We start from the raw sequence: 24871 nt of genomic DNA on the forward strand, positions 1-24871 counted from the left end.
TGGTGTGAATGTAGCAGATACTTGTGAATGTTCAGAAGTCAAAATTGTATTTTCTGGTCCAATAATCCAAAAGAAAATTTAATTTGTTCAAGGTCTGTCTAAGCAACATGTTCTTTTAGTGTGGCAACTGAAAGGCTCTGTAAATTGGCTCAAATATAATGAAAAAAAATCTGGTTTCATATTTATTCACACCATTCATCTCCAACTGTAAATGCCAAAAATATGCATCAAAATTCCCTTTCAAAACGCTGCCATGCATGGAAGGAAATTTTATTTCTACTACCTGCTCTGCTTTAAATTTATTTTTTGTTGTTGTTGTGTAAGTTTTGTCCTTCAGCCAGCAAAGCAGCTGCTTCAGTATATATATAAAATCTCAATTTCATTTTTTCTGATTAGAGGAGGCTACATTAAGAAGTAGTTCCTTCTTTAGATCAATTTTTTATACACTTTGTGGAAGCTTTGATGCTGAGCAGTTGTCCTCAAAACAGAACATGTAAAAAAAGTTACACATGCACACTGCTAATAAAAGATTTAATCATACCTTTTTTTTCCAAAGTTGCTATAACTCTATTAACACAGGGTTCACAAGAATTTTATAACACCCCTTCTGTCTTGAAGGAATAAGATATGTTGAATGTTACTTTCTCACGAGCTGACAGTTTATTAACATGTAAGGTAGAGGTGCTGAAGTCTCACTAACATAAATAATATAAGATGCATGAGTCGATGTGCACCTTCTTTTTTCTCACATCAGATTTGAGTTTGCATTTCAAAGTAAAAAAGCTTAAGTCAAATATAATTTTTCTTATCAAATCAGTTTTCATATTATCCCAGTCAAGCCGAAAAGAAGCACTTCTTCTTAAATAATTATTAGGAAAATCAAGACCTATAAAGTTGGGTTTCAATTTAACGTACAGCTACGACCTCTTTATCTGAGATTCATTATTTTCAATGACAGGTTCGATATTAGAAGAGCTCCTCTCTTCTTATCTAGAGGATTTGAAAAGAACTGACTTTTCAAGAGGAGAGGGCTGTTGCTCTTTGTGCCTATAATGTCTCCCAGGTGGCACTACAAACAGAGTGCTAATAATAAAACACTGACTCATTTCATCAGCTGCATTTCTGCACTAAGCTTTTATTCTGTCAGATAAAGAGTAGATTTGGTGAATTAAGAGAAGAGTGATACTTCTTCACAACTCTGCAAAGCTAACAAGTTGATGGATAAGACAAAATCTTAAAACCAATGAAACTGGAAAGCACACTAGAATTAACTCTTCTATAGCTTTTAAGTCTGATTACCTTGGAAATATTTGCTACTGGTTGAAAATACATAGCAATGGGCTTACCTGAGGTTCTAATGCTTATACAACCTTAAGTAAAAATACAGTGGTTTCAGGTTATTTGCCATTTTGCTCTTTATAGTCTAACGACATGATAGTTGAGTGGTTAGTCCAGTTGACTGCTCAAATGGTTAGGCTGGTGTCAATAGCTTAATAGACATGACTCAGTTTGCTGTCCACTATTGTTAAATCAATCTGTTGTGATAAAATCCTTTTCAGGGGAAACCACTTAGCTTCCACGCCATTTCGCTTTTATAAATATTTTCAAATAGTTAAATTTGTCTTTCTTGTAACCAAAAAGAAAGTGCATTGCAGGTGCTGGAGCTGGGTTAGTACCATGTTGAGTTTTCTTTTTCCAACAAAACTGGCAAATCCTGCATGGAAAAACAGTTTATACCTTGGCTCCAACTCTCTGCTGGCCCAAAGTAAAGAACTACAATCACCGGGAGAACATGGAAGTGAAAAACAAGCATAATGATCACCAGGTTTAAAACCCTAGACTTTTTCTTTCAATCTTATCTAAGACAGTAAAGTTCATTTGAAAATTCAATACAACACAAACTAGTTGTTTTGTCTGCCATCTGCTTTTCTTAATATCACTCTTCATGTCGTAAATAGTCAGTGCACCTCACAGAGCAAAGCCAGAGTCAAGATTGCAACACCTTTTGTTTGCAGATCTACTGCAATCCTCAAAACTGTAAGGATTATTCACAAATCCAATATCATTCAAACAGAGCTTTTAAATCAAATGGATGATGTCAGGGAAACTAGGTATAAGTGTGATTTGAAATTCAATATTGGTCAGCACTTTATTTAATCTAAGTGTTAGAATAAGCTGATACTTCAGGGGTATTATTTTATCTACCTGATCAAAGAGAAACAAAATGTTTTGCACAGGCTTTATTTTGCCACACTCACTGCAGTTCTCATTGCAAACAGTAGCAGCCACTACTGAGAAAAAAATAATAGCCCTGTATAGCAAGGACATCAGCTGAAGAGATTATCTTTAGAAGTTTTTTGTTTCTCATCCTTCTTTTCAACAGCTCAGAGGATACAGATTAAAATGGTACATTTAAAAGCCAGTGGAATAGATTTCAACCAACAGCAGCATCGAAGCACATCTGATACCCATTATTCTTCACATCTTTAGTGCAAATTGTCCCTCTATTACTGTAGCCTAGTGCAGAGATTCAGAATACAACAGAGGCAAAGAGGAATAAACTTTCACTACAAGATACATTTCTAGTAGTTTCCCAAACAGTGGAAAGACAAATCAGTTCTTTGATGTTTTCATGGAACCAAGTACGACCTGGCCCTGGTTAAATGTGAATGTCTTTTGGGAAAAGCCCTAACTCTTGAGTTCAGCACTCTCTAAAAATGTGGGAAGAAAAAGAGAGGATTTTGATCTTCTTTTTCAAAAAAATGTTTAACAAAGCTGTAGAGGTAAAATGTCTTATTTTTTTACAACACTTACACTCTATTACATAAGCAAAATCACTCCAACCTCAAATTATGTTTGGGGATATTTTGACATTGTCATGTTTTTTTTTTTTGGGCGGGGGGTTATATTTTTTTGCTATGCTTATATTTCAATGTTGACAGATTTTCAGCTTTTTCTAGTTGACAATCTGTTGAGTCATTCAAGAAATTGCATGTTGTCAACAATTCATCCACTTTACTTACAATTTAAAATGTTAACCACTTTGAAAAACAGATCCGAGCATTCATGTGAGTGACAGGGTTAGAATAATGTGTTTGCAAACAATAGCAATCACTCCTGCACCACACAACAAAGGCTCTACAGAAAGACAAGAAGATAATGAATGAAGAGGTCACTTATTCCTCAAGGGGGGTTGCATTTTGGCAACCAGATTTCATTTCAGCACTCAAGGCGTTCATTTAATTCCCATAGTGATAAAAGCAGACATTTGACAAATCAAGTAATCCCACAGAAATAGCCGAAGATGCAAGACTGACTCTGTGACAAGTTGCATTGGATTGCACTGTGGGGGTCTGTGGGAAGAAAATACACAAGCTAAAGATGGGTAAATGTGAAGCATAGAAGGGTAGCGCGACAGGCGTCACAGTGCAAATGAAAGAGATCTGTTGTGAGGCTATCAGAGTGAGAGTGACAGAGGCAGACACACTGGAGCTCAAACATCCCCACAGCAAACAGATACAATCCGTCAGATAGAGCAGAGTGACAGCAGATCCTCTGATGGACTGAGCAGTGTCATTGCACTGGGAGGAAGAAATATATGGTAAAGGTATTGCAGAAGAACTGGCGTGCCACTGTGATTAAAGTCTACACAAAATGCAAGCTTCCAATATGCCAAATCCTAACAAGGAAAACAATTCAGAGTACACCCACACTGAAAGTACATTATTGGTAACAGAAAAAGCTTCTGCCACCCACACAGTGGGCTTTGTACACAAGATCTAAATGCATGATCTGCCTCTTCCTCGCGCTGCCCCTCCTTTCTCAAAACATCTTTGTGACTGCACAGACCAGCAAACAGCTAACAGGACAGAAAAGTCACAGTGAGGAGAAACAAAGATAAAGTATAGAAAGAAATACATGACTTTGTTGTCAGTTCTCAAAACTTATTTATATGCTCTTTGATACAAGAAAAGAATATGAAGAACTTACCCAGAAAAGGAGGTTGAAGAAGACCATTCCATAGCGAAGGGCCATCATGCAACCCTCAGCCATCCTGCAGCGCCGCAGTTCTAGAAGGAATATGAAGGAGAGGTCCAGGTAAAACACCACATACTTCTTCCCCTGGGCGTAGCGCCCATTGGAGTTCTTTGGCCCCTTTGTTGTGTGGAAGCCGAAAGCAAAAGGAGGTCTCTTATACTCAAACTCTCCACTGAATCGGTGAAAACCAGAAGTGAAGGGCGGAGTGTCAGGTTTGCTGTCCAGAGATGGACTGCGTCGGTACGGAGTCTCATCTGTGCTTGAGCGTCTCATTGTGGAAGCACAATTAGTCTTTAGAAAGTCTTAATAGTCACTCTGTGTGCTTCAGCTCCGAGGCAGGTTCAGTACGAGATACTATGACTTACTCCTCCAAGAACAGAGAAATGGATTTTAAGATAAGTATGACCCCCCTGACAAATTCTAGCAATGCTGGATTAATTATATCATAAATGGGGTTACACTTGATAGAAAATGTGTCACCCCAACTGAGTTGTCTTTAATCTTTTAGAGTCATTACATTGAGCAGGAGACCTTGCACATTCTGGCGACACCACCTGTGTAATTCATTGTATTCCGGGCACTGTCTTGCCATGCACAAGTACAGCTGCACATCCCTATTTCCCTTTGCATAATCACTCAAACACAGGTGTCGTGCTCTGAGAGATAAGCCGGTCTGCAGTTTCATCTCATAACGTTTCAATCAAGTGAACGACTGGAGAGCTTAACACATCCCCACCTGCTTGGAGTACCCAAAATGATCCAGAAATGTCCTACCTGGTCTCACAAGAGATTCCAGAGCGGGTGCTCCTGTCCAGCAAGTAATGACACCTCTAATACAGCTAAATCAACTTCTTACTCAGCAGCAGATGACACATCTATTTCTGAGAATACAACGCTGCGCTGTTGGTCTTAGGTGCATCTGAGCGTTCAGCATGTGAATGTGGCTGATGATGTGCTTTTGCTGACATGCAAAAAAAGAACTAAAAAAGGCAAGGAGATGAGAGTTAGGAATGTAGATATGGATTTAAGAGGAAGGTTGGAAAGAGGGATGAAAAGATGAAGGATGCTTGCTATTGGACAGTTCTTTGGCTTCTTGAATTAGTATCCCTGTGGAGTTACTGCCTTGCCTAATTTCCTCCTCACTTCACGCGTCGACCCAAACTTGTCCCTTTTTGTTTCTGAGAAGTGCCTAGGGGTTTCTCTGCACCTCGCCACAGCCTGTTCTTCACACATCTACAAAGTCACCCTCTTCAACTCTCAGTTATTCTATTAACTGTGCACCTCTCTGCGCTCCCCCCACTGTGCTGACGGTAGGTAATTAATTTCCAGACTCTCATCACAGAGACAAAGTGTGTGGTTTCGCTTCCTCTTGTTTCTCCCTTCTCCGCTACAGCTCGTTTCTCCTCTTCTCTAGGTGGGTGAGGAGATCAAGGTGTCCATCAGGGTCATAGCAACGCAGCCACGTAAGAAGTAAGAAGGAGCATTAGGCAGCAAGAAGGGGAACCCTGTTTCCTCAGAGAAGCAAAAGAAAGACTGCAGTGTTTGAGCGGTAGTCCAGAATTGCTCCCAGAAGCTCCCTCCTTCTTTCGCTCTTTCAGTATGCCCCCCCTCTTTTCTTCTCTTTCCTCCTTTCTCTCACAAGCTCCGATACTCTCCCCACCACCGCACACACAGTCTCAAGCACTCCATCCCTTTTTGGTCACTGTCCCCGAAACCTGCCTGTGCGAAAGGCAGGCATTCAAATTCTAGCCACACCCCAGGAAACCCAACAACCAATCAATGTCTCGCAGCCCCCATCTTCTCTCCCGAGCACACCACAATCTACCGGATAGTCCTTTGGATGCACAAACGCAAGCGTGAACACACACACACGCACACGCTCACACACGCACACACAGCCTGGTGTTGTATTAATATGACAGCCCTGAGAAGAAGGCTGCACCCGTGTTACTCCTTCCAGTTCCTCCTCCTCCTTTCCTTGCTGACTCTCATTCCACATGTAGAGGTTGTTCCTACTCACAAACCAGACTCATCTCTGTGTATGCTTTGTGTCAGGCATGCCCCTCCACCCCTAACAAACCCCTTCAGACCTGGACCTGGGTCACACAATATCTGCCTATCTGCCTCAGCACAGATTTTCACCACACCAGCAGCTGACCTGAAGTGTGACTCTACGGATGCATAGAGAAAAACTCTCCCTCCTGCTGACATTCACACAAAAATTACTGCACACTCCCCGCAACCTTGTAGCCATCTGGGTCACTGGCTTTATGAGTCCACAAGCAGATATAAAGTCTGCAGAGAGTGCAGACTATATTAATGGCTGCATCAAGTATTTAATGGATTTCTGTTTTGTCTCCTGAGTGTGCTTTCGTCAGACTGTAAAGGCGGCAGTAGTCTAGGATTCTGAGTCTGACTTTCTGACTAACGAAAATTGCTGTGAAGAGCATGTTGCATTATTGTTGTATTTTTATAGAAAACTACAACACATCAGGAAATGTTAAAGTTCAGAAATGTAGAGGGCTTTGCTATCAACAAATGCATTGATATAGGTGATTTATTTTTCAGGACTGCAGAGCAAAGGCTACAAAATGGAGACGGCTCGTATTGCAATACACTTGCCATGAAATCTTTTTAGATTTTAGAGGAATAAAGAAAATCAAGTCTAGTGGTGATGTTAATTATGAAATGTTCAAAGATTATTAGTTACAGTAATATTTGGTAAGAGAACATAGCGAAGGGCACCATCTGCTTCTACATCTGGCATCATTGATTGTCTAAAGCAACAATTAAAACTTTTTGGATTTGATAAACCTAATATGCATAATGTCTCAGACTCTTCCAAATGCTTACCCATTTCTTTCCCATTTGAAATTCTTCCAAAACAAGATGAAGTACTTTCAGACAAGCTGAGCTGAGTTAGTTTTGGAAAGCAAAATAGCTAAATGAATTAAAATGGGGGTTAAAAAGTTGGGTTTCAAGGAGGAAAAAGATGACTAAAAACACCTATATCTCTTATTTATCTAATCCAAGACAGAATAATTAAAAGCCTAGCCTGAAGATTTATTTCAAGGCAACAATAGAAGCCCATGAAAATCACTGTTTGCCTCTATTCTCCTGTGCCTAAAAGTTATATCAGCATTTACCGGTAGTTAGAAATTTTATTATATGCACTGCATTCTTGTAAAATCAGCTGAGAATAATTTGTGCAAGGTGAGCATAATTTCAACCTGAACTTTGGACCCTTATTGTAAAACCTCTTCTTTCTCAAGTGGTGTCGCCTTCTGGGGTCAAAAACCCAAATTCTGTTGTTTCCACGCTTTTCTATCTCATTTAATTTTTTTACTCACATCTGCCCCACTCAGGGAAAGAAATAATAACCACTTCTCTTCCATATCTGCTGGTCTGGGAACAATGTTAACCTGAAGGGTAATTCTTTTAGGACGAGAAAGGCCAAGTTCTTTATTAAGGAGCATCGAGAGGACAGATTTTGAACACATCTTTATAAAAAGAACATTTTCACCGCAGAGAAATTTCCTTTAAATTGTAGCTAAAAAGAAAGTAAATGCATAACATTAGAATGTTAAAACCATGAGATACAGCTTAATCTAGTTATTTCATTTAATGCCATTAGTGGTGCTTAACACAGGGCTCTTTCTGCTAACTTACTCTCCATTGTTTGGCCTGACATCAGTCACCCAGATTAACCTTCTCTTTCTTAAGCACTGAACCTCAACAGAGACTCTAATATCCCTCTCTTTAAAAGATTCATTGTCCTCTTTGCCACATGTCCAACATTCACCACACATTCCCACTTGCTACATTTGGTCTGGGTAATCCACCATGCTAACTTTTATGGTGCTTTCGTAAGAGTGAGTCCAGTACAGTTGGTTCAAATTGCAATCAAAGTTGCATTTGTTGCATTTTCAGCTGGTGCACTTCGGTTTCACACTGCAATGTGTCAAAGGAACCAAAACCTGTTTCCTCACCCCTCGCCTGTGATGGCACTGCAACAAGAACCACTGAAGAAAACAACATGAAAACCTCACAACTTGCTTCATCATGGAATGTATAAAAACAGACCAGAGTATATTTTTTTGGTCCAAATCAGAGTTTGAGGATTCGCACCTCCTCAAAAAAACAGACTTTGTAGACCAGAGATAAAGTGGACTAAATAGTGTTGATACAAAAATACATTTTTTCTTACTAACTGCTGGGTTTCCTTATAATTGTAGACAGAATTTAAGGGGATATGTTTGGGTGCCCTCAGGATTAGGGTTCTCCTTTTTGTAGATGATGTGGTTCTGTTCGCATCATCAAATCATTTGTAGCAAAATGTGAAGCAGCTGGTATAAGAATCAGCACCTCCAAATCCAAGATCACAATTTTGAGACAGAAAAGGCTAGAATGCCCTCTCCAGGTCAGGGGGAAAGTATAGCCCCAAGTGAAGGAGCAGAAGTATTTCGGGTCCTGTTCACTAATGAGGGATAAACGAAGCAGAGGATTGAAAGGCAGAGTGGTGTGGCATCCACAGTGATGCAAATGCTGTACCAGTCTGATATGGTGAAGAGAGAGCAGAGTCAAGATTCTGTATTCCTAACCTAATCCATGATCATGAGTTCACCGCAACCAAACCACAGATTAGGTGGTAGATAATGGATGTATGGTTGGATCATGTGGATGCATGGATCAACTGGTGGACTGATGGATGAATGGATGGTTGGTTAACTCTAAACTCTGTTGGGCATGTTAAACACTGATTTGACTTGTCAACTAACTGTTTCATGTCTTCTTGTTGCATTTGGATATAAGTTGTATTTAGACACAACTTATATCCAAATATAAAGAGAAGACATCCTTTAAATGTAATTTCCAGATGAACTCCTCTGTCATTACCCTCAATAGGTTTCTATGACAGTTTTCTGTAAAAACACAACTTAAATAACAAAGTAATTCAGTTCTTATCGAGTAATTGAAAATATTTTACTACATTCAGTCATTCACACACACATTCACACGCCTAAGGAATTGCACTGTTTTTATATATATAAAGAAATATCTGCTTCCCTGAAGAACCAGGAAAACACCCATATAAATCATAACGTAAAAGATAAAATTATGTCATAATTATGTCAAATGGTGCTATTTCATACAGAGAAAGAGGTCTTTTTTTTATCTCAAGTAAGTTGAGCCTCTACTTGGTAAAATTTGCTCTCACTCTCATGAAATATAAATACTGAGCAGAATCATGCAAACTCATTAAGTGCTGATAAATCGATCGTTTTTAGCATATTGTGAGATCATGAAGGAAAACACCTTCCTGTCATTTGTAGCCCTTCATTAACACAAATCCAATGTCTGAGGAAACAAACATTTTGCACAAGTGCACATCGACACACAATCAAAGTAAATGTGCAGAGGCACCCTGGGGGGTGGGAGCAGCTTTGAAGTCCTCCTCATTTACAGATACACTGATGGTAAAAAAAATTTAAATAATTCTTTTTTCTCATTTTCATTGTGTTCATCATGCAAACACAATGCATGATGACATAAATGTCTGTTGAAAGTGAAAAGTTTAAAATGAAATATGAAATGGTGTAACAGATATAACCATCAAAGCAAAAGAGAGAGGAGGGAGACTCCAATTAAAACCTACACAAAATGACAGTCAGGCGAAAAGATAACATCAATGCACGCTGAGCGGCTCATGAATGAGAGTAGCTTTTCTCAAGACTGTCAAATTATTTAGAGCTGTTTGCCTGGTTGAATTTTAGCTTATGCAACCACAAAATAATCGTTCCAGTTCACGGTTTTAACATGATGCTATTTTGGGAAAGTTAAACTTTTTGACTCTAAAATCCTCTTTTTCTAAACACAACAAGGACTTTATAAATCAAGGTTAAATGAAGCAATGAACTAAAAATATATTGTTCATTTACACCAAGACAGAGGAAAGGAGTAACTTTGGTTTTGCTTATAAATAGTTTTACATGTTCTTACCACTTAAGACTCTACTACAACCTCCATTTTCCTCCTCCTAGTTCACTTTTTTTCTTACAGGCAGACCAAGTCTCTTTGAAGATATTTTTTATCTGCTGCAGATAGCCAGTGTCATGTATTAGTAAAGATCTGTCACATGTTGTACATACATATATTGCAGAAATGCCTTCATCTTTCACATCAGTGACTTAATCTTGATATGAAGTACATCGTCTCCAGGTATTAATCCATATCTGACTAGAGTAGAATCAATTTTTCTACAGGACATTGAAAAAATCATCACAAAAACCTTGATTTGTTGTCAAGGTTAAGCGTGAAAACAGATCCTTTCATCAAATAGTTAATACACAAACAGCAGTTTAAAAAATGATCACTACTATCAGCTCTGAAACACCCGCTTGTGACAAATGGCTGGGATTAGCTTTGAGGATATCACTTTCAAAGCACATATCTGTGTGTGAGGCACAAGATTAGACAGAGAGAGCATTCTCACAACAGCATCACACCAAGGTTCACCAAGGAATCAGAGACATGAAGATAAATCACAGCAGCTCCACAGGGAAATAAACGAGCTTCATCCAACTGTGCAAAGTCATACGGATTTTAAGATTTGTTCGGCTGATGAAATAGAAATTTAAGGACAGTAAAACAGGCTGCAAAGAAATGAAAATATAGTATTAAAAACTAAATCAGCTCTCCAAAGAAGAGGTAAAAAAAAGACTAATGTGAAATAATACGCATATAATAAATAATTTAAAACCCTTGTAGAGAAAATGGTTCTCACATAAAGACGTGAAGTAGGACTATGTAAAATACTGAGAAAACTGTTACTAGTTTCTTGGTGTTCCTAAAAGTTTCAAACATAAATAGAACCTGAATGTGTATGTCGAGTTTTTATCTGCCGCAACTAAACTATTTTCTCTGTATTCAACAAAAAATTCACAACCATTTTTCATTCTGCCTGACATTGGAAAGTTGGATTGGATTTCCTATTTCATGTCAGTCAGGATTACTAAAATCATCTCTATACGGTAAATGCCTGAATGACAAGAGACATTTTTAAGCAAATTTTGTATTACTTTCCCAAAGCTGGTAAGAAAGTGTAGTGACATGGGTTGGAAAAAAAAACACTCAGAGGAATCAGCTATAACACCAAAAGCTACACATATTCCATTTGCCAAAACATTTGCTGACTTCTAGTCTAATAAAACTAAAACTGAATGATGAGAATTGCAGTTTGCAGGCCTAAGAATACAATACCAACTGTAAAGTTGAAGGTAAGATATCATTACTAATTAGATAATGCAAACATGATGACAGCAAAGTAAAAACTAAATACAGTTTGCATTTAACACCAGAATAACTTTTTCAGATTTGTTGTTTTAACTTCACAGAATCGTGTCATTAATCTATCAGTCTGGCTGCTTGTTAAGTGAACAATTGTTTTCTGTTAGATTTAATTGAGAATGTTTCAGTTAATTTTCTGCAGTTTGCCATGATCTCTTACCAGACACCACACTTAAAATAACTAACCTATCTATTTAATCCCATTGTCAGAGCAAAAGCCACAGACATGAACTACATAACAAAGAGTTTTGATGCAAGACTTAGAGCAGAATATCCCACTGCCTACAAAACATAAATCAGAAATGAAGTGTTCCATACTAACATATAAAAAGCTGCAAAGTTCACGAGTAGATTCAAATGTAAGTTACACCAGTATGGGATTTTCTTAAAAGTGTATACTCCTCAAACTGAAAGTATCAGTCATACAAACACGCCAGAATTCAGTTCACAACAAAGGCGTCTTCATTAGAGATTGCTCAGTTATCATGAGGATGAAACTGAATATTAGACATACACTCACCAGGTGGTCAGAGAGGCATCTTGAAATGAATGCTAATGTCACTCTGTATCAGCCAAGAGAGAGGCTTATACCTCCAAGCTGCATCCCAGAACAAGTGCAATTAGGCACATCACTCAGCTGCACCAATGCACTAGATGCCTCCTTCCTGCAATACAATGTGCTTAGCCTCTCTTTTCCTTCTGCGTATTTATTCACAGTTATAATTAGTCCCCAACCAATCACTATTTTCTCATCTCGGAGTAGGATTTCCCAAGGATATACATTCCAACACTGCCTCGAAGCATAACTGTATTATGCCAAAGCTTCATTTGCTATTTTTAATCTGGAACAGATTCAGTGAAGACATTTGGCTGTACACTTTCACATTTCCTTCTGATTGGATTTGGATAGTTGTCAAAATAATACTGGCAATGCAATTAATGTTTATTTTTTTTTCTTTTAGAAATTGACAGCTGTGCACAAATCATATTGGACAAGACTTTATTTGTGCTTGTTAGCTACAAATAACATACATTATTAGCAGTAACATTATGGCCACCCACATGTCACTAAATGAGTGGCCAATTCTTTGGTCCTAAAAAGATGTCTCCAGTCAAAATTGAAAAAGAATGTGTAAAATTATAATGGAAATGGCTAATGCTTTCAGTAATATAAACATATTTTAAACATGTGGCATATGAACTTTGGGTGTTACTTATCAATTGTGCCACAGTATAATTAGTCATTGATCTATAGAGGAAAAAACAAATTAATCTCTATGAACTGAAAAAGAGGTTGAAAATTTACTTTGACTTATTCTCTGACATTCATAATATATTTTTGGTCTGAATGACAGAAAACTTTCCTTTCTGTGGAGAAAATATAAAGGACTTTGTGATTTAAATTCTACCTCACACAAAAACATGAGCAATGATACTCCTGTTAAGCAAGTTTTACTCTCTAATTTTCAATGTTTTCTTAAACTTAATGACAACTTGTATTTCTGCACAGTCTCTAATTTCTTAAACCTGCTGAGTAACATAATGTCTAATTTCTACATTTTAAAACATGTAGTGTGTCCAAACATAAGGCTGTAGCTGTTTCAGCTTGTTTATTTGATAAGCCAATATCTGTTATCAGCCGTCTCATTAAGACAGCTTATTACTATTGCAGTTTTATGAACCTTATCAGTCTGCCAACACCTTTCCTTTTTTGTCAGTAATTTTTTATGAAGCCATTGCTAATAGCTGATGTGTTGCAAGCACATGAGTGAGATATACCATGTAAGCTGTGATCACTCTTTCAGAGCTGCAGCTTTAGTTGCTTGTTTGGGAAAGCTGTTGTTAAGCAACCATCTGGATGGAGTAGATAGAAATCATACATGTTTTTACCACATGAATCTGTACAGGTTTTTGTAAGTTATGTTGAAAAACCATTTGTTGCAAAGTTGCTGCTGACTTTTTTTTTCCTTTCCATTCCATCTGCTGCTCTTGTTCTCTCTCCATCTGTTTCATTCGCTCAAGCAATCAGTCTACATCAGTCATGAGATGTGCAAGCACAGCATAGAAATGAGGAATGCTGCACAAGAACTACAAGTTCAATTTGATAATGGTGTTTATAATCCCAAATGTACTGGATTCAGGCCCCTGACACAAAACACACTGTTCTTTTAGCTTTCCTATGTTTTGAGACAGCATTCTGGGCATGACACCTCAAATTATTTTATAAAATTTCTTTTAGAAGTACCAATGTAGGTTTCATTATATAGCTCTGCAGAATTTTATTAATAGTTAACTACCCAAGAAACAATCAGCATTTGTTTTCAAGCAACCAACAGGTAAATTACCCATCATCAGTATTATCAGGGAAGGTGAACTGGGGAAATTGAACTTTAATTATTTATACCAATTCTACAGCTTTCACCACAAACTTATCAGAAAAAAATAGTTAGCTTTGAAGTTATTTTCAGCATGTATACACCTCCTTGTGTCCTCAGCTGAAGGTGTAGCACATATAGTAGACTGAGAAGTAAATTAAATGTACATTATACTATATATGTTTAAAGAGTACTTACCAACATGCAATTATAAAACCAACCATATTTAGCAACATATGGGATAAAAACTGTCCTTTTCATGGGCAAAAATTCTCATGTCTGCCTAGGAAAAAAATTAAAACCCTTTACAGATACAATACCAGATAAATATTGTGATTTTTAGCATCTGCTGTCAGCCAATTTATGAAATGCTAGACTATAAACCCCTTCAGCAAGTTACATTTTGAAGGAAGTCTCATTTCAAATAACATTTCCATGTCAATCAGTTCTTTTAGGTTTTCTGAGTAACCCACAATTATCTCCATCCTGATAATAAAGTAAGCTGCACAGTCATCTGTTACAATAAACCACAAGGCCATGTTATTTCAAGTAGAAGGCTTTAAAAATCCAAGCCTTTTACATGTTTACTAACGAACATGTAAAACAATCCAAGTAAGCCAAACTGGAGTGTGTTTATAAAAACTGAAGGACACAAAGTTAACATGAACTTTAAAGGTGCTGTGTTATAGTGCTACATCAATAAATTAACTTTATAAACTCTGAATAGATTGATGCAGTATGTCATTTTTATTTAAAATATCATTTTTGGTAGTAGCTTTCTTACACATGCTCAGGTTGACAGAGCATGTGTGCACTGTACATCCCCTGGAAACTATATACAAGTATGCAAACCTAAACTACCAAACATACCGCATAAAAGCAGAGTCATGGTCAAGTGTTAAGAGTGACTGCCAAATGTATTAAATGTCTACATTTTTACATTTCTTTTACATGATTTTACAGGGCACACGTCTAAAGTCTGAAGTCTTGTTTTTGCAACTTAAGTACAACTTGAATAAGATTCTGAAACTCATTTGTCATCTCTGGATCCATTAATATTTTATAATTGCCTGGACTTGAACACAACTCATCTTTCCTTGAGCCACTTCTGTTTGGATTTTTAATTGCATTTTCTTAATGGCACCACAATCTGGGGTTCCTGGCTGCCACTCTCACATGTGTTAACTTAAAAAAAAAAAACATTCTTGCTTGATTCCATCTTTCTGGAAATAGGCAGATCTTCACCAAATTGTGTCAGGATTACTAGAGAGACTTGCTCATAGTGGACATTTCTATCCCTATTCTTGACACTGTTGTTGGGTAGAGCTGTGAGAAGATCACTCCGTTAGATGAGAAGCAAAATCAAACATGTATTGTATCAGATTGCTGTCAAGACAAAACATTGCTGCAATCACTCACTTGACTTTTATCCTTTGAATAAAAGACTTTTCAAATTTCTCAAACATTTGGACAAAATAGTCATATAAGAAAGCATTTTTTTGTTGCTCTTTGCTTCAATCAATGCCATTTTCCAAAAATATTTGCTTCACTGTAGTTGCAATGTGTTCTCACACCAAACTGTTGCTAATGCTGATCAAGCATAGTGCTTATGGCAGCAAAATTCTTTGTTGCAGTAGAAGGACACTCTTTCATGTCCTGGTGTCAACTGAAGTTGAATCTCTCAACTTGAAAAAATGTAATGATGTGCAAAATTATTCTTCCAAGTGCAATACTCTTACTCTAGGTTTTCTTACATGTGAGGACACTTCCAAAGAGTAAAGATAATGATCCATGCTTTTGTTAAAGTCTAGAGAACTATTGTGATATGAAAGCTCGGCCACAATTAAACAAGAAAAATATATTTGAACTAAACCCACAGTACCTATCGTATTGTAATTAAAGTCTGCACAAAAATCCAAAGCGTAAAATGTTTTAGCTCACACAAAACAGAACTTCAGAAAATTACTCACAGTTGAGAGCGGCAGCAGTGGGTTGGATCAAATGAATACATTAAAGGAGGAGATGTGACAACTCACTTCGATGCATGGAGTGCTCCAGGTTAATTGCTAAAACCTGTCACTTTGTGTGTAAATAATGGAAGAAGCATAGTGATTAACACAACCAAGCTGTTAAAAAGATAAACTGTGGATGACTGCTCAATTATTCACACCTCCCATTAGTCCACTCCATTTAATATAATTACCTCTGGATGATGATTGTGGAAAAGCAAACAAACTAATTTTCTGAGTTTATCATGGCATTCTTCTTCATGTTACAAGTTGAACGAAAAATTGCATCCAGATGCTGACTTAATAAAAGAGGGACAAACGCTGCCAACGTATCTGAAAACCTTTCAAATCCTGTATGAAATAAAGCTGTCTCCAACTGTTCACCTCCATGAAGACATCAAATATTCCTCCAGCATGTGGATATGGCAGCCTCATGACCAAGCCTGATCTCTGATTTGCACCTCTGAAAAGGCAGCTGGAAAACCTGTCCACCTGCAATCATGATGTATGCATATGGGTTACAGCTGCTATTTGCATTTTACTGCAACAGTAATCCCTCCCAGCAGAAAAGGTTATTACCCCGCTTGTCGGTCGAATTCTGGTCATGAACAGGCAGATATGATTTGGACATTTATTTATGGTCACAAAGAGAAAATCCATCTGGGTTAAAAGTAGAAGCAAAGCCAAACATGTAGCAATATGTCCCAGTCAAGTACATCAGATATGCATTGTTGTTGTTCAAAAGTGGACACACTTCTGTACAAATGCATTGTTTCTGTGATGTAAAAAAGGGGAAATGTTGCATTTATGTGGCATTTATACTGTACAATTAATGAAAAACCTACAATTTTATTTAAAGAAAAAATCATAAAGCATAAAAAGGTCCAGTAATAGGGGTGCATTAATGAGCTCACACCTCTCATCCATTTTAGTGCATCTGATTAACCTGAAATAAATTCCTGCTGTCCAAGTAGGATTTTCTTGACATTTCCTCATTTTCATCTTTCAGCATAAGCCACAGTTTGCAGACAGGTGACAATAGATCATAAGGACTTCATCATCAGTGGAAGGATATAAAGAAGTGTTTTGAATAACCATTGCACAATGGATTCAGTTACCAATATATTGAACAAAAGTTGGAACATCAACCTTAGTTGGAGATTTCTTAATGACAAGGCAAGACAAAGACAAGTTTATTTCTAAAGCACCATCCATGTAAAAGCTGATTCAAAGTACTTCACAGAAAATCAAAAGGAGATCACAAAAAGCTTAAAAGTTAGTTATGTTGAAATGGAAAAAAAAAATGCTAAAAGGCATATTTAATCTTCAGTCTCATGCTTCAATCACTCATCAGTGCATAAAATAGATTAAGGAGATTTCTCTGCTGAAAGACACACTGAATGAACTGCAGGGATTATTGAAAGGTGCTAGTTTTGTACTACGTGACAACACTATTTTGTGTTCTCCAAAGGTCTGGGATTGCAAAATTGTTTGTATTTTTGACAAAAGTTTGCAGGGTTATTATCTGGAGTTGTGTACACAATTATTAGGAACATTTTGATGCTGCTGTGATATGTATGTATATTCTATAGTCAATGCTGTAAAAACCTGGTTGCTTATTTGAATTTATTGGTTTGACAAGTCACATCTAAAGTTAAATGCTGATAAAACTGTGACATTTTTAAAGCAAAAATGTCAAACAGGTCTCAGAAGTAAACTGTGTCTGACATTGTATTCTCATTTGTAAAAAAAAAAAATCACAAACATGTCAAAATGATAATTAGAGTGGGGAAAGCAAACTTGCCTACTTTTTAGACTTATTAGTAGCTGTTTATCATTTTATGCTGCAAATGATTTCAGGCATTCATTGATTTTTTTTTTTTTTTTTTTTTGGCATCTAAATTACTGTGTAACCTCTAGGTCACAAGCAGTTCCAATAGCCATTAAGCTGCTTAACATTATTCATAAGAGAGCAATTAAAATCTTGGACGAGAAGCCTGTTAGATTGCATCACTGCTATGTTCTTAATGAAATTACATTTGATATATTTTGTTACAGAATGTTAAAATTTTTAAATCTCAAACTTATTTTCAAATATTTACATGCTAAGGCTTCTTGGGTGCTCTGTGACCTTTTGGTTCCTCTGAAAACAACAGGTTCATTAATTGTGAAGTGCCTTTATTTAAGATCTCTCTGGGATAAACAGCATTTTCTCAGATTCAACATGTGAAGCTTCCATCAGAGGTAAAATTGAACTCTGGCTGCCTGCAGTTCAGGTTAAAGCTGAAGCATTTTCTTAAGAACAGACAGCCACTGTCATGAATGATTGCCAGATTTCTCTTCTTGATGGTATTGTAATTCATTATTTTTTTTGATGCGATTAAAGCTGCTGCATGTAACGTTTTTATAAACATGTTTTCAACATACTTGTTAAAACTGTCATTATATTCTCACTATATAGTATGGGACAAATTATCTGTGAAAAAAAAAATAAAAAATCAAGCTCCTCTGCCTTCTTCTTCTGGTTCTATCTGCAGGAGTAGACTCCTTGGCTAGAAACAACCAATTAGAGCTTGGATGAGGGTCTTACCGCTGTTAATCATGTTCCTGCCCATACTACCCACACTCTCCTCCCTGCTTTCTGCTAGCCTAAAACTAGTTCCCCAATGCTCAGGCTAGTTAGCATAGCCACCAATGACAACAGATAAATAGTTTTTCTGTAAAGGTAACACAATTTAATTAGCACATTGTACAGCACATACACAAGATTGATTGACAGCACTACGACAATTCTGCTCACACAGATATTTCCCAAAAGCTGACTTTTGCCAGGCAGTGTGGGATCTGCCACGTGTGGGATCTTTATAGTATTTCTCATACCAAAGAAGACTGACCGCATTATGATATATGAATTAAAGGATGCCTTCATAAAGCAACAATTTCCAGAGCACCTTTTTTGGTTTTTTATATTTTATCTCTAATAAATGTGTTTTGAAATCGAATTGTACAGATTATGCTGCACACACACATACATTATTGTACAGGTCAAATTATACGTGGAACAGTTTTGAATGATTTATCCTGGTCTAGGTTGTGTGCACCATGGAGAGTCATTATTATCTCATCAATAAAGCGTAACATTTCCACTCCAAGATTATAGCTCGTCTCTAAGCAAGCAGCATAAATATTCACAGCAGAATGAGTGAGCTGACTGTTGATTTGAATAGTGTTGAATTGAAAGCAAAACTGACTAAATGGTGTAGTGCTTTAGTGTTTGCATGTAAAACCATACAAGATGTCATATTTGCAAGGAAGTGCAAATGCAAATGCATACAAATGTATTATTTTCCTCCACATACAGTAGAGTTTGTCTGGAGAAAATCTCTGATTTCATTACATAACGTTTTTTTTTATATAAAAAACATTATGTTTTTTATTTAAAAAAGCATAATGTTTTTTGTTTTTTTTTATAAAAAAAAAACATTATGGTTGCTATTAGAGCCACAAGCCCGTTTGGTGCATGAAATAAATAATATACATTGCTTCATTAAAGTTCATTACATTTTAAAAAAATAAACTCATATTGTCAGTCATCCCCACCATCTTTATTTTATGTTCCTGATTACTTTATTCACAGTTCAAGAGAGCATGTATGTGTGCATACAGTAAAAGAAAATGTATAAATTATTTAGCGAATTAAAAGAGTCATACTTGGGTAAAAAGCTTTATCACCACTGATGTTAAATTTTCCCTTTTCAATATTTTTAAGTTTTTGAAATCATTTGTGTTATTAAAACGCATAAAAGGGTGATCTTTCTATCATGAGTACTCTAGAGCTGTTTAAAAAATGAAAGAGGTAGTTATGAATAGGGTGTGAATAATCCAGTAATTACTTGAGGGTTGGATATTCTCTTTATATGAAAGCAATGTCATACAATACAGATGAGATTGATTTAGCTAAAGTCTGCTTGTTTTAGCCTGGTGTTTGTCATCTTTATGTATGCACCTACCAGCTTACTTAGCTGTAGAATAAGTAAAATTGCTTTACTTGCACCTATGGAGATTTGTACAGTATTTTGATTAATCGTTCAATTGTGCAATAAAACATCAAAAGAATTGCACTATTTTAAGCATGCACCACTAATAGTGGTTAGCCTTATAACTGAGCATATAAATTAAATCTCATGTTTTCAAACTTAGAACAGTATTTCTAGTAAATGGTCACCAGCAAACTACACTGGAATAATATTAACGATAAAACTGTACATACAGAAACAGCACACCTTGACAATACATTTACATACAAAAGCCCATTGAGGCAGTGAAGAATAAAATGGGACGGCTTTTAGAGTTGTTCCTGCAGCATTAAAGGCACCTACCACATCATATTTATATACTTACTGTAATAAAAATAGCTATTCTCCTTACAAAGAGAGCAAATAGAACTCCAGTTTGTTAAATGTTTCATTTTCATGATAAAACACTAACATAATTAGAATCGACACCCTGTATTAGACAAGCCAATTAACCATGTGTTCCCTGCATGCTATTTAAATTTGCTTCTGTTCTCTGGGTCCCTATTTCCATTTTTATAACTGTGCCATTTGCTACATTATGGAAAGGTTGTCCCATTGAGATGTAGTTTTTTACATTTCCTAACACCTTTAAAGCGCCACAATCTACTGGAATAAAACCTAGATAATATGCATATCTTTTGTCAGTTGGAAAAATAGCTCAGTTGCCTAATTTGATAACAACGGTTAATCTAGGAATGCTTACATGTACAATGATCTAGACTATTAATATTGGATACAAGCAGAAGTGGGTGTGCTGACACTATTTTCAAGCTTCAGTAGTCAGTGAGAGAGACCAGTGTATCACAGGGCAACACAGAGATACAAAGCATTCAAACTTAGGAGAAATTTGCTAACTACCCAAAATAAAAATTGCTGCTGTTTTTAAGCAAAAAGGCTTTACACTGAAATAGAGATTTTATCTTGGGTAAATCATAATTTGTCAACTTTTGAACTTTGTTTTTCTTTTAATCAGGACAGGAAAGTAAGCTAATATTACAACTGTCACTGTAAAATGTATACTACAAATAGTTAAATCATTTTTTTGTGAATGCTGCAAATATTGACATGAAATTGGAAAGCATAGCAAGGACTAGAAAGATTAGGAATAACTCAAATTAGATTAAAATATAAGGGAAATTTGTATTTGAAAAAGTAACTTTAATGTTAATGTGAGCAAGTATATTTAAGTTGGGAAGAAGAAACATTTCACATTAGAAAAAAATGTTTTGTTTTAATTTGTTTAGTTTTTTTTTCCCCCTTTAAACTGAGAAAATCTATTCCAATAAAAGATTGGATTTTCATTTTTTTGGGCATGTGATGTTATGCTATTGCCATAAACAGTGAAGCCATTACAAGAAATGAGAGAGCAGACTGTATTCCTTGAGGAAGCTCAGGTCCTTCAGTGTTTGCAGCAAGATGCTGCAGATCTTCTATAAATTTGTTGGGGAGAGTGTGTTCTCTTTTGCCACAACGGTTGCGGTAGTTGGATCAGACCCAGTGACATAAAAAGACTAAATGACATAATAAAGACTGAGACTGAGCATCCACTTTATTAGACGATTACACAACATTCATTATGTTGTTCTTCAGAACTGTTTCAATGCAGGCCACTACAAGAGATCTTTCATACTCACTTTTTCTGCCAACAGCCATCGAAAACTCATTGAAGAAATACTATGAGTTGAAAGAACATTTAATTAATAAAGAGTTTTTGCATTGCATAAAGGAATTAATTTATATAATAATACTCTCTGCTCATTTTTAGCAGTGGTGCCAGTAATTGGGGTTTTTCTTTTGCTATTTTTTAAGTGTGTTCTGTATTAACACTTGTATACGTCTCTCAAATTTGATTGGCATCAGAATATACGTTTAAGGATTACCCAAAATTCTTTGATTTTCTTTCCTGTCAACGTATACTATTACTTTTTTGCACAGAAATTCAGGCCTATTGAGGTCTATACTGAAGACAGAATGCTGTAATTTAGATAAATGTGTGCATAATGCACGAAATCGAATTATTTGCATTGTGCCAGTCATCATTTTGTTGACACAGGCTTGCATTGATAATGATCTCTTTCACACAAACATAGTGCTGAAATTATTTTAACACAGAACTGGAAAAATATGCCAGTTGTCATTGTTGGAATTACAAAAGAGTCACATGAAATCACAAGCATCCAAGCAGCTGAAATCCCACAGCGAGTAATCTCATCAAAGTCGCACTCTGAAAGGTGGCTGCGTGTAGGCAGACCTGCTTGATTCAAGAGACAGTCAACACCAGAGAAATAAACAGAGATAATGTCCCTGGAGCCAGCATGAAAGAAAGCGGACCACGCTGCATCGATTGATGCACCTCCTTTGGAGGTAGTGTGCAGTGGTATGGATGTGTGAGCTTCACTGCTCCTCGAGGATTCTTGTCTCTACTGTTTTCCCAGGGCGCCTGATAGAGTTTAAAACACGAGACAATAAAACTAGATGCAGTCTGAGTCTCAAAGGCATCAAGATATGGCCTCGCTGGACCTGACAGGCTGTGAGGAGTCGAGTTAGGTTGTCTGTTAAAGTCAAAATCATGGATCATCATGATTGTTTTGTTTGAAATGATGCACTGAAGGTCTACAGTTAAGAGCAAAAATATTTGCACCCCTAGCAGATATGAATGACTAATGTGTTGCAGTAGGTGAAAATAAATTAAAAGATTACTTTAAACCTTATTCTGCCAAGGGGTGAAATTTTTTTACTTTAGTCGTTTTAAAAAAATTATAGTCTGATGAGGCTTGTTCTTTTAATTTAAGGTACCTTATGAATATAACCTTTAAGCAGGTATTAGATATACTTTATAAAGCCCACATTTATGGCCTAAAAATTTATTTTATTTGAGCTGGTCTGGAGTAATATTCTAGACCCAAATGTCATGCTTTTATTAAACATAAAAGCATTCTGATTGCTTGACAACATTTCATTTGTATAATTAATCCATATAATGTGTTTTACTTTGTGAATTGAGTTCCTGAATTAAACAAACTTTCCAAAAATCCAATTTTTTTAATGTACTTTTTAATGATTTGGGGATCTGATCTGGAGTGTGACTGACAGGGCTTGCATATATTTAGCATTGTTTGCAAACTACCAATTCAGGGCCTGGAGAGGATGACACAAGGGGGTCCAGATTTTCTGTCTCCCCACTGCACAAAAAACAACATGACAAGTAATTTGTATTTATTAAATATTTATCTTTGTAAATTTATGTTTTGTCAATTTGGTGAATAAGCTAGCGTAGGCATTTCCCCTATGGTTCGGATTCTAAATCCAGTGATAAAGTACACATGAAAAATTGAAAAAAAAACTGTCAGACTGCAGCATTGTCAGCTGTGCAACTGACCACCAGGTCCCATAAAATATGCATCATCCTCACCGACACTGAAAATGAAACTTGTCATTCAAGGCGATCAAACCAGAATGCTTTCATGGCTGCAAACAGAAACAAGAACATAAAACTAGTCATCAGTTTGATTTTGTCTGGTGAGCACTGATGCATGTAATGAACATGTTGCTCTTTTTATTTGTGCTGCATGCATCAGCACAGTTGTGTAACCACAAAGTGGCCAAAATATAACAACAAAAGATCTCCATTAAAGAGATGTATGCTTGGACAACAAAATGGTAGCGACAAATTAATTTATTTTATATTCTTGAGTGGATAGCAAGGGTTGTTTCTGCATTTTAGCTCTTTTATTCCGAGTGGATAACAGTCTGGTGAGCCATTGTGTTTCGCTAACTGGTGTCATCCATCAGCAGTATTGTTAGTGTCAAGTAACAAGGGGATTACTGCAAGGCAAAAGGTTTTACAAGACAAAAAATATCATGTCTTACCTTTTTAAGTGGCATGGAGACTTATTACAATTTATGTGTGTGTTCATTGTAACAGCATGTAAAAGCAATCTTTTTATTCAAAATCAGCCAAATACAAAGAGGCAAATAGGAAATAATGTTAAAAAAATATTTCATAAACTCCATCTTATGAGAAGAATCTAGACTTAAAGCTAATGTTGTTCTGAACCTAATGTGGCAACATCTCTATCAATTCTATTTTTCTACACCGTTTCAGCTCTTTTTTATTATACCATATGTCTTGAAACACCTGCCATTTTAGCAATCCACCAAAATCAGTTTCTGAACCAAAGAGTCAAGAAATCCTCTCTTCAGGCACTGAACATTTTTCCAAGGGATAAAACTATTTTAACAACACGCCCCACTGATGGCAGCCACTGGTAGTCAGAGGAAATGGAAATGAAGATAGGCGTCCTGCAATATCAAGGAAAAACAAAAGCTACAAAAACCACCAAATTTTCTGTCTGACAATCAAGGAGGAAATTTCTCGATGGATAAATATGTGTTGGATGGACTAGCTGGCAAACAGGAACAATAGATTAATCTGTGACAAGTTTAGCTGAAATCGTTCTCCTCCAGCTCATCTGTGACAAACTCAGATTCAAATTGAGAGCAACGGGGTCGTTTGGCGAGAATAAAAGGTACAGATGGGTATCATCTGCTAGAGGATAGAGCCCAACGGGATTTTATGGACAAGAAATTATTCCATGATATTCCGTGATTTGGTTTTATGGGGTTCTATTCACAAACACTAGCAACACTGCCTTGGAAGTCTCATAGTCAACTTCCAAGTTTTAAGTTTTTTTTTAACTTTGGCAGTGTTTAATATATTCTCTTGTTTACTTATTTTAAAACTCCACATGTTGTTTACTACTGGAAGAACACAGAAGTGAATAGGTGTAGCCTGCAGGTTTTGTAATTTAAGTCTTGTTTAAGAGCAAAATTATTTTAAACAAACATAGAATTAAGCTTAGGTGAAATAAATTCAGAGCCACGCAGTCAGTTGCAATGACTTTGGTGTTTCAAGATTCATTCTCCTCATTTTTAGCCCAGGCTGGTGAGACATTACTAAAATAGTGCATTTACTGCATTACAACCCATTTTAATCAAGCTTAAGATGGCTATATTTCTAGATTTA

The 24871-nt window shown here is 36.5% G+C and overlaps 1 protein-coding gene across 3 annotated transcripts in view; it reads right to left on the reverse strand.

Annotated features, from left to right (window-relative positions):
- The window catches only part of tspan4a (tetraspanin 4a), a 160959-nt gene that overhangs the window by 124116 nt on the left and 11972 nt on the right, over positions 1 to 24871 (reverse strand). Inside the window, exons 1-2 of one of the 3 annotated variants that reach the window (XM_044142603.1) lie at positions 4813 to 5759; positions 3991 to 4070 (exon numbers count right to left, since the gene is read on the reverse strand). In XM_044142603.1, coding sequence (XP_043998538.1) covers positions 3991 to 4053 — 63 coding nt within the window. In that variant the 5' untranslated portion in view covers positions 4054 to 4070; positions 4813 to 5759. Of the gene's footprint in view, positions 1 to 3990; positions 5787 to 24871 lie in introns of those variants that run through there. The other 2 variants (XM_044142595.1, XM_044142589.1) reach the window with 2 other exon arrangements.

This window comes from Gambusia affinis, linkage group LG02, assembly GCF_019740435.1.
Source record: "Gambusia affinis linkage group LG02, SWU_Gaff_1.0, whole genome shotgun sequence".
In the NCBI taxonomy this organism is placed as follows: Eukaryota; Metazoa; Chordata; class Actinopteri; order Cyprinodontiformes; family Poeciliidae; genus Gambusia; species Gambusia affinis.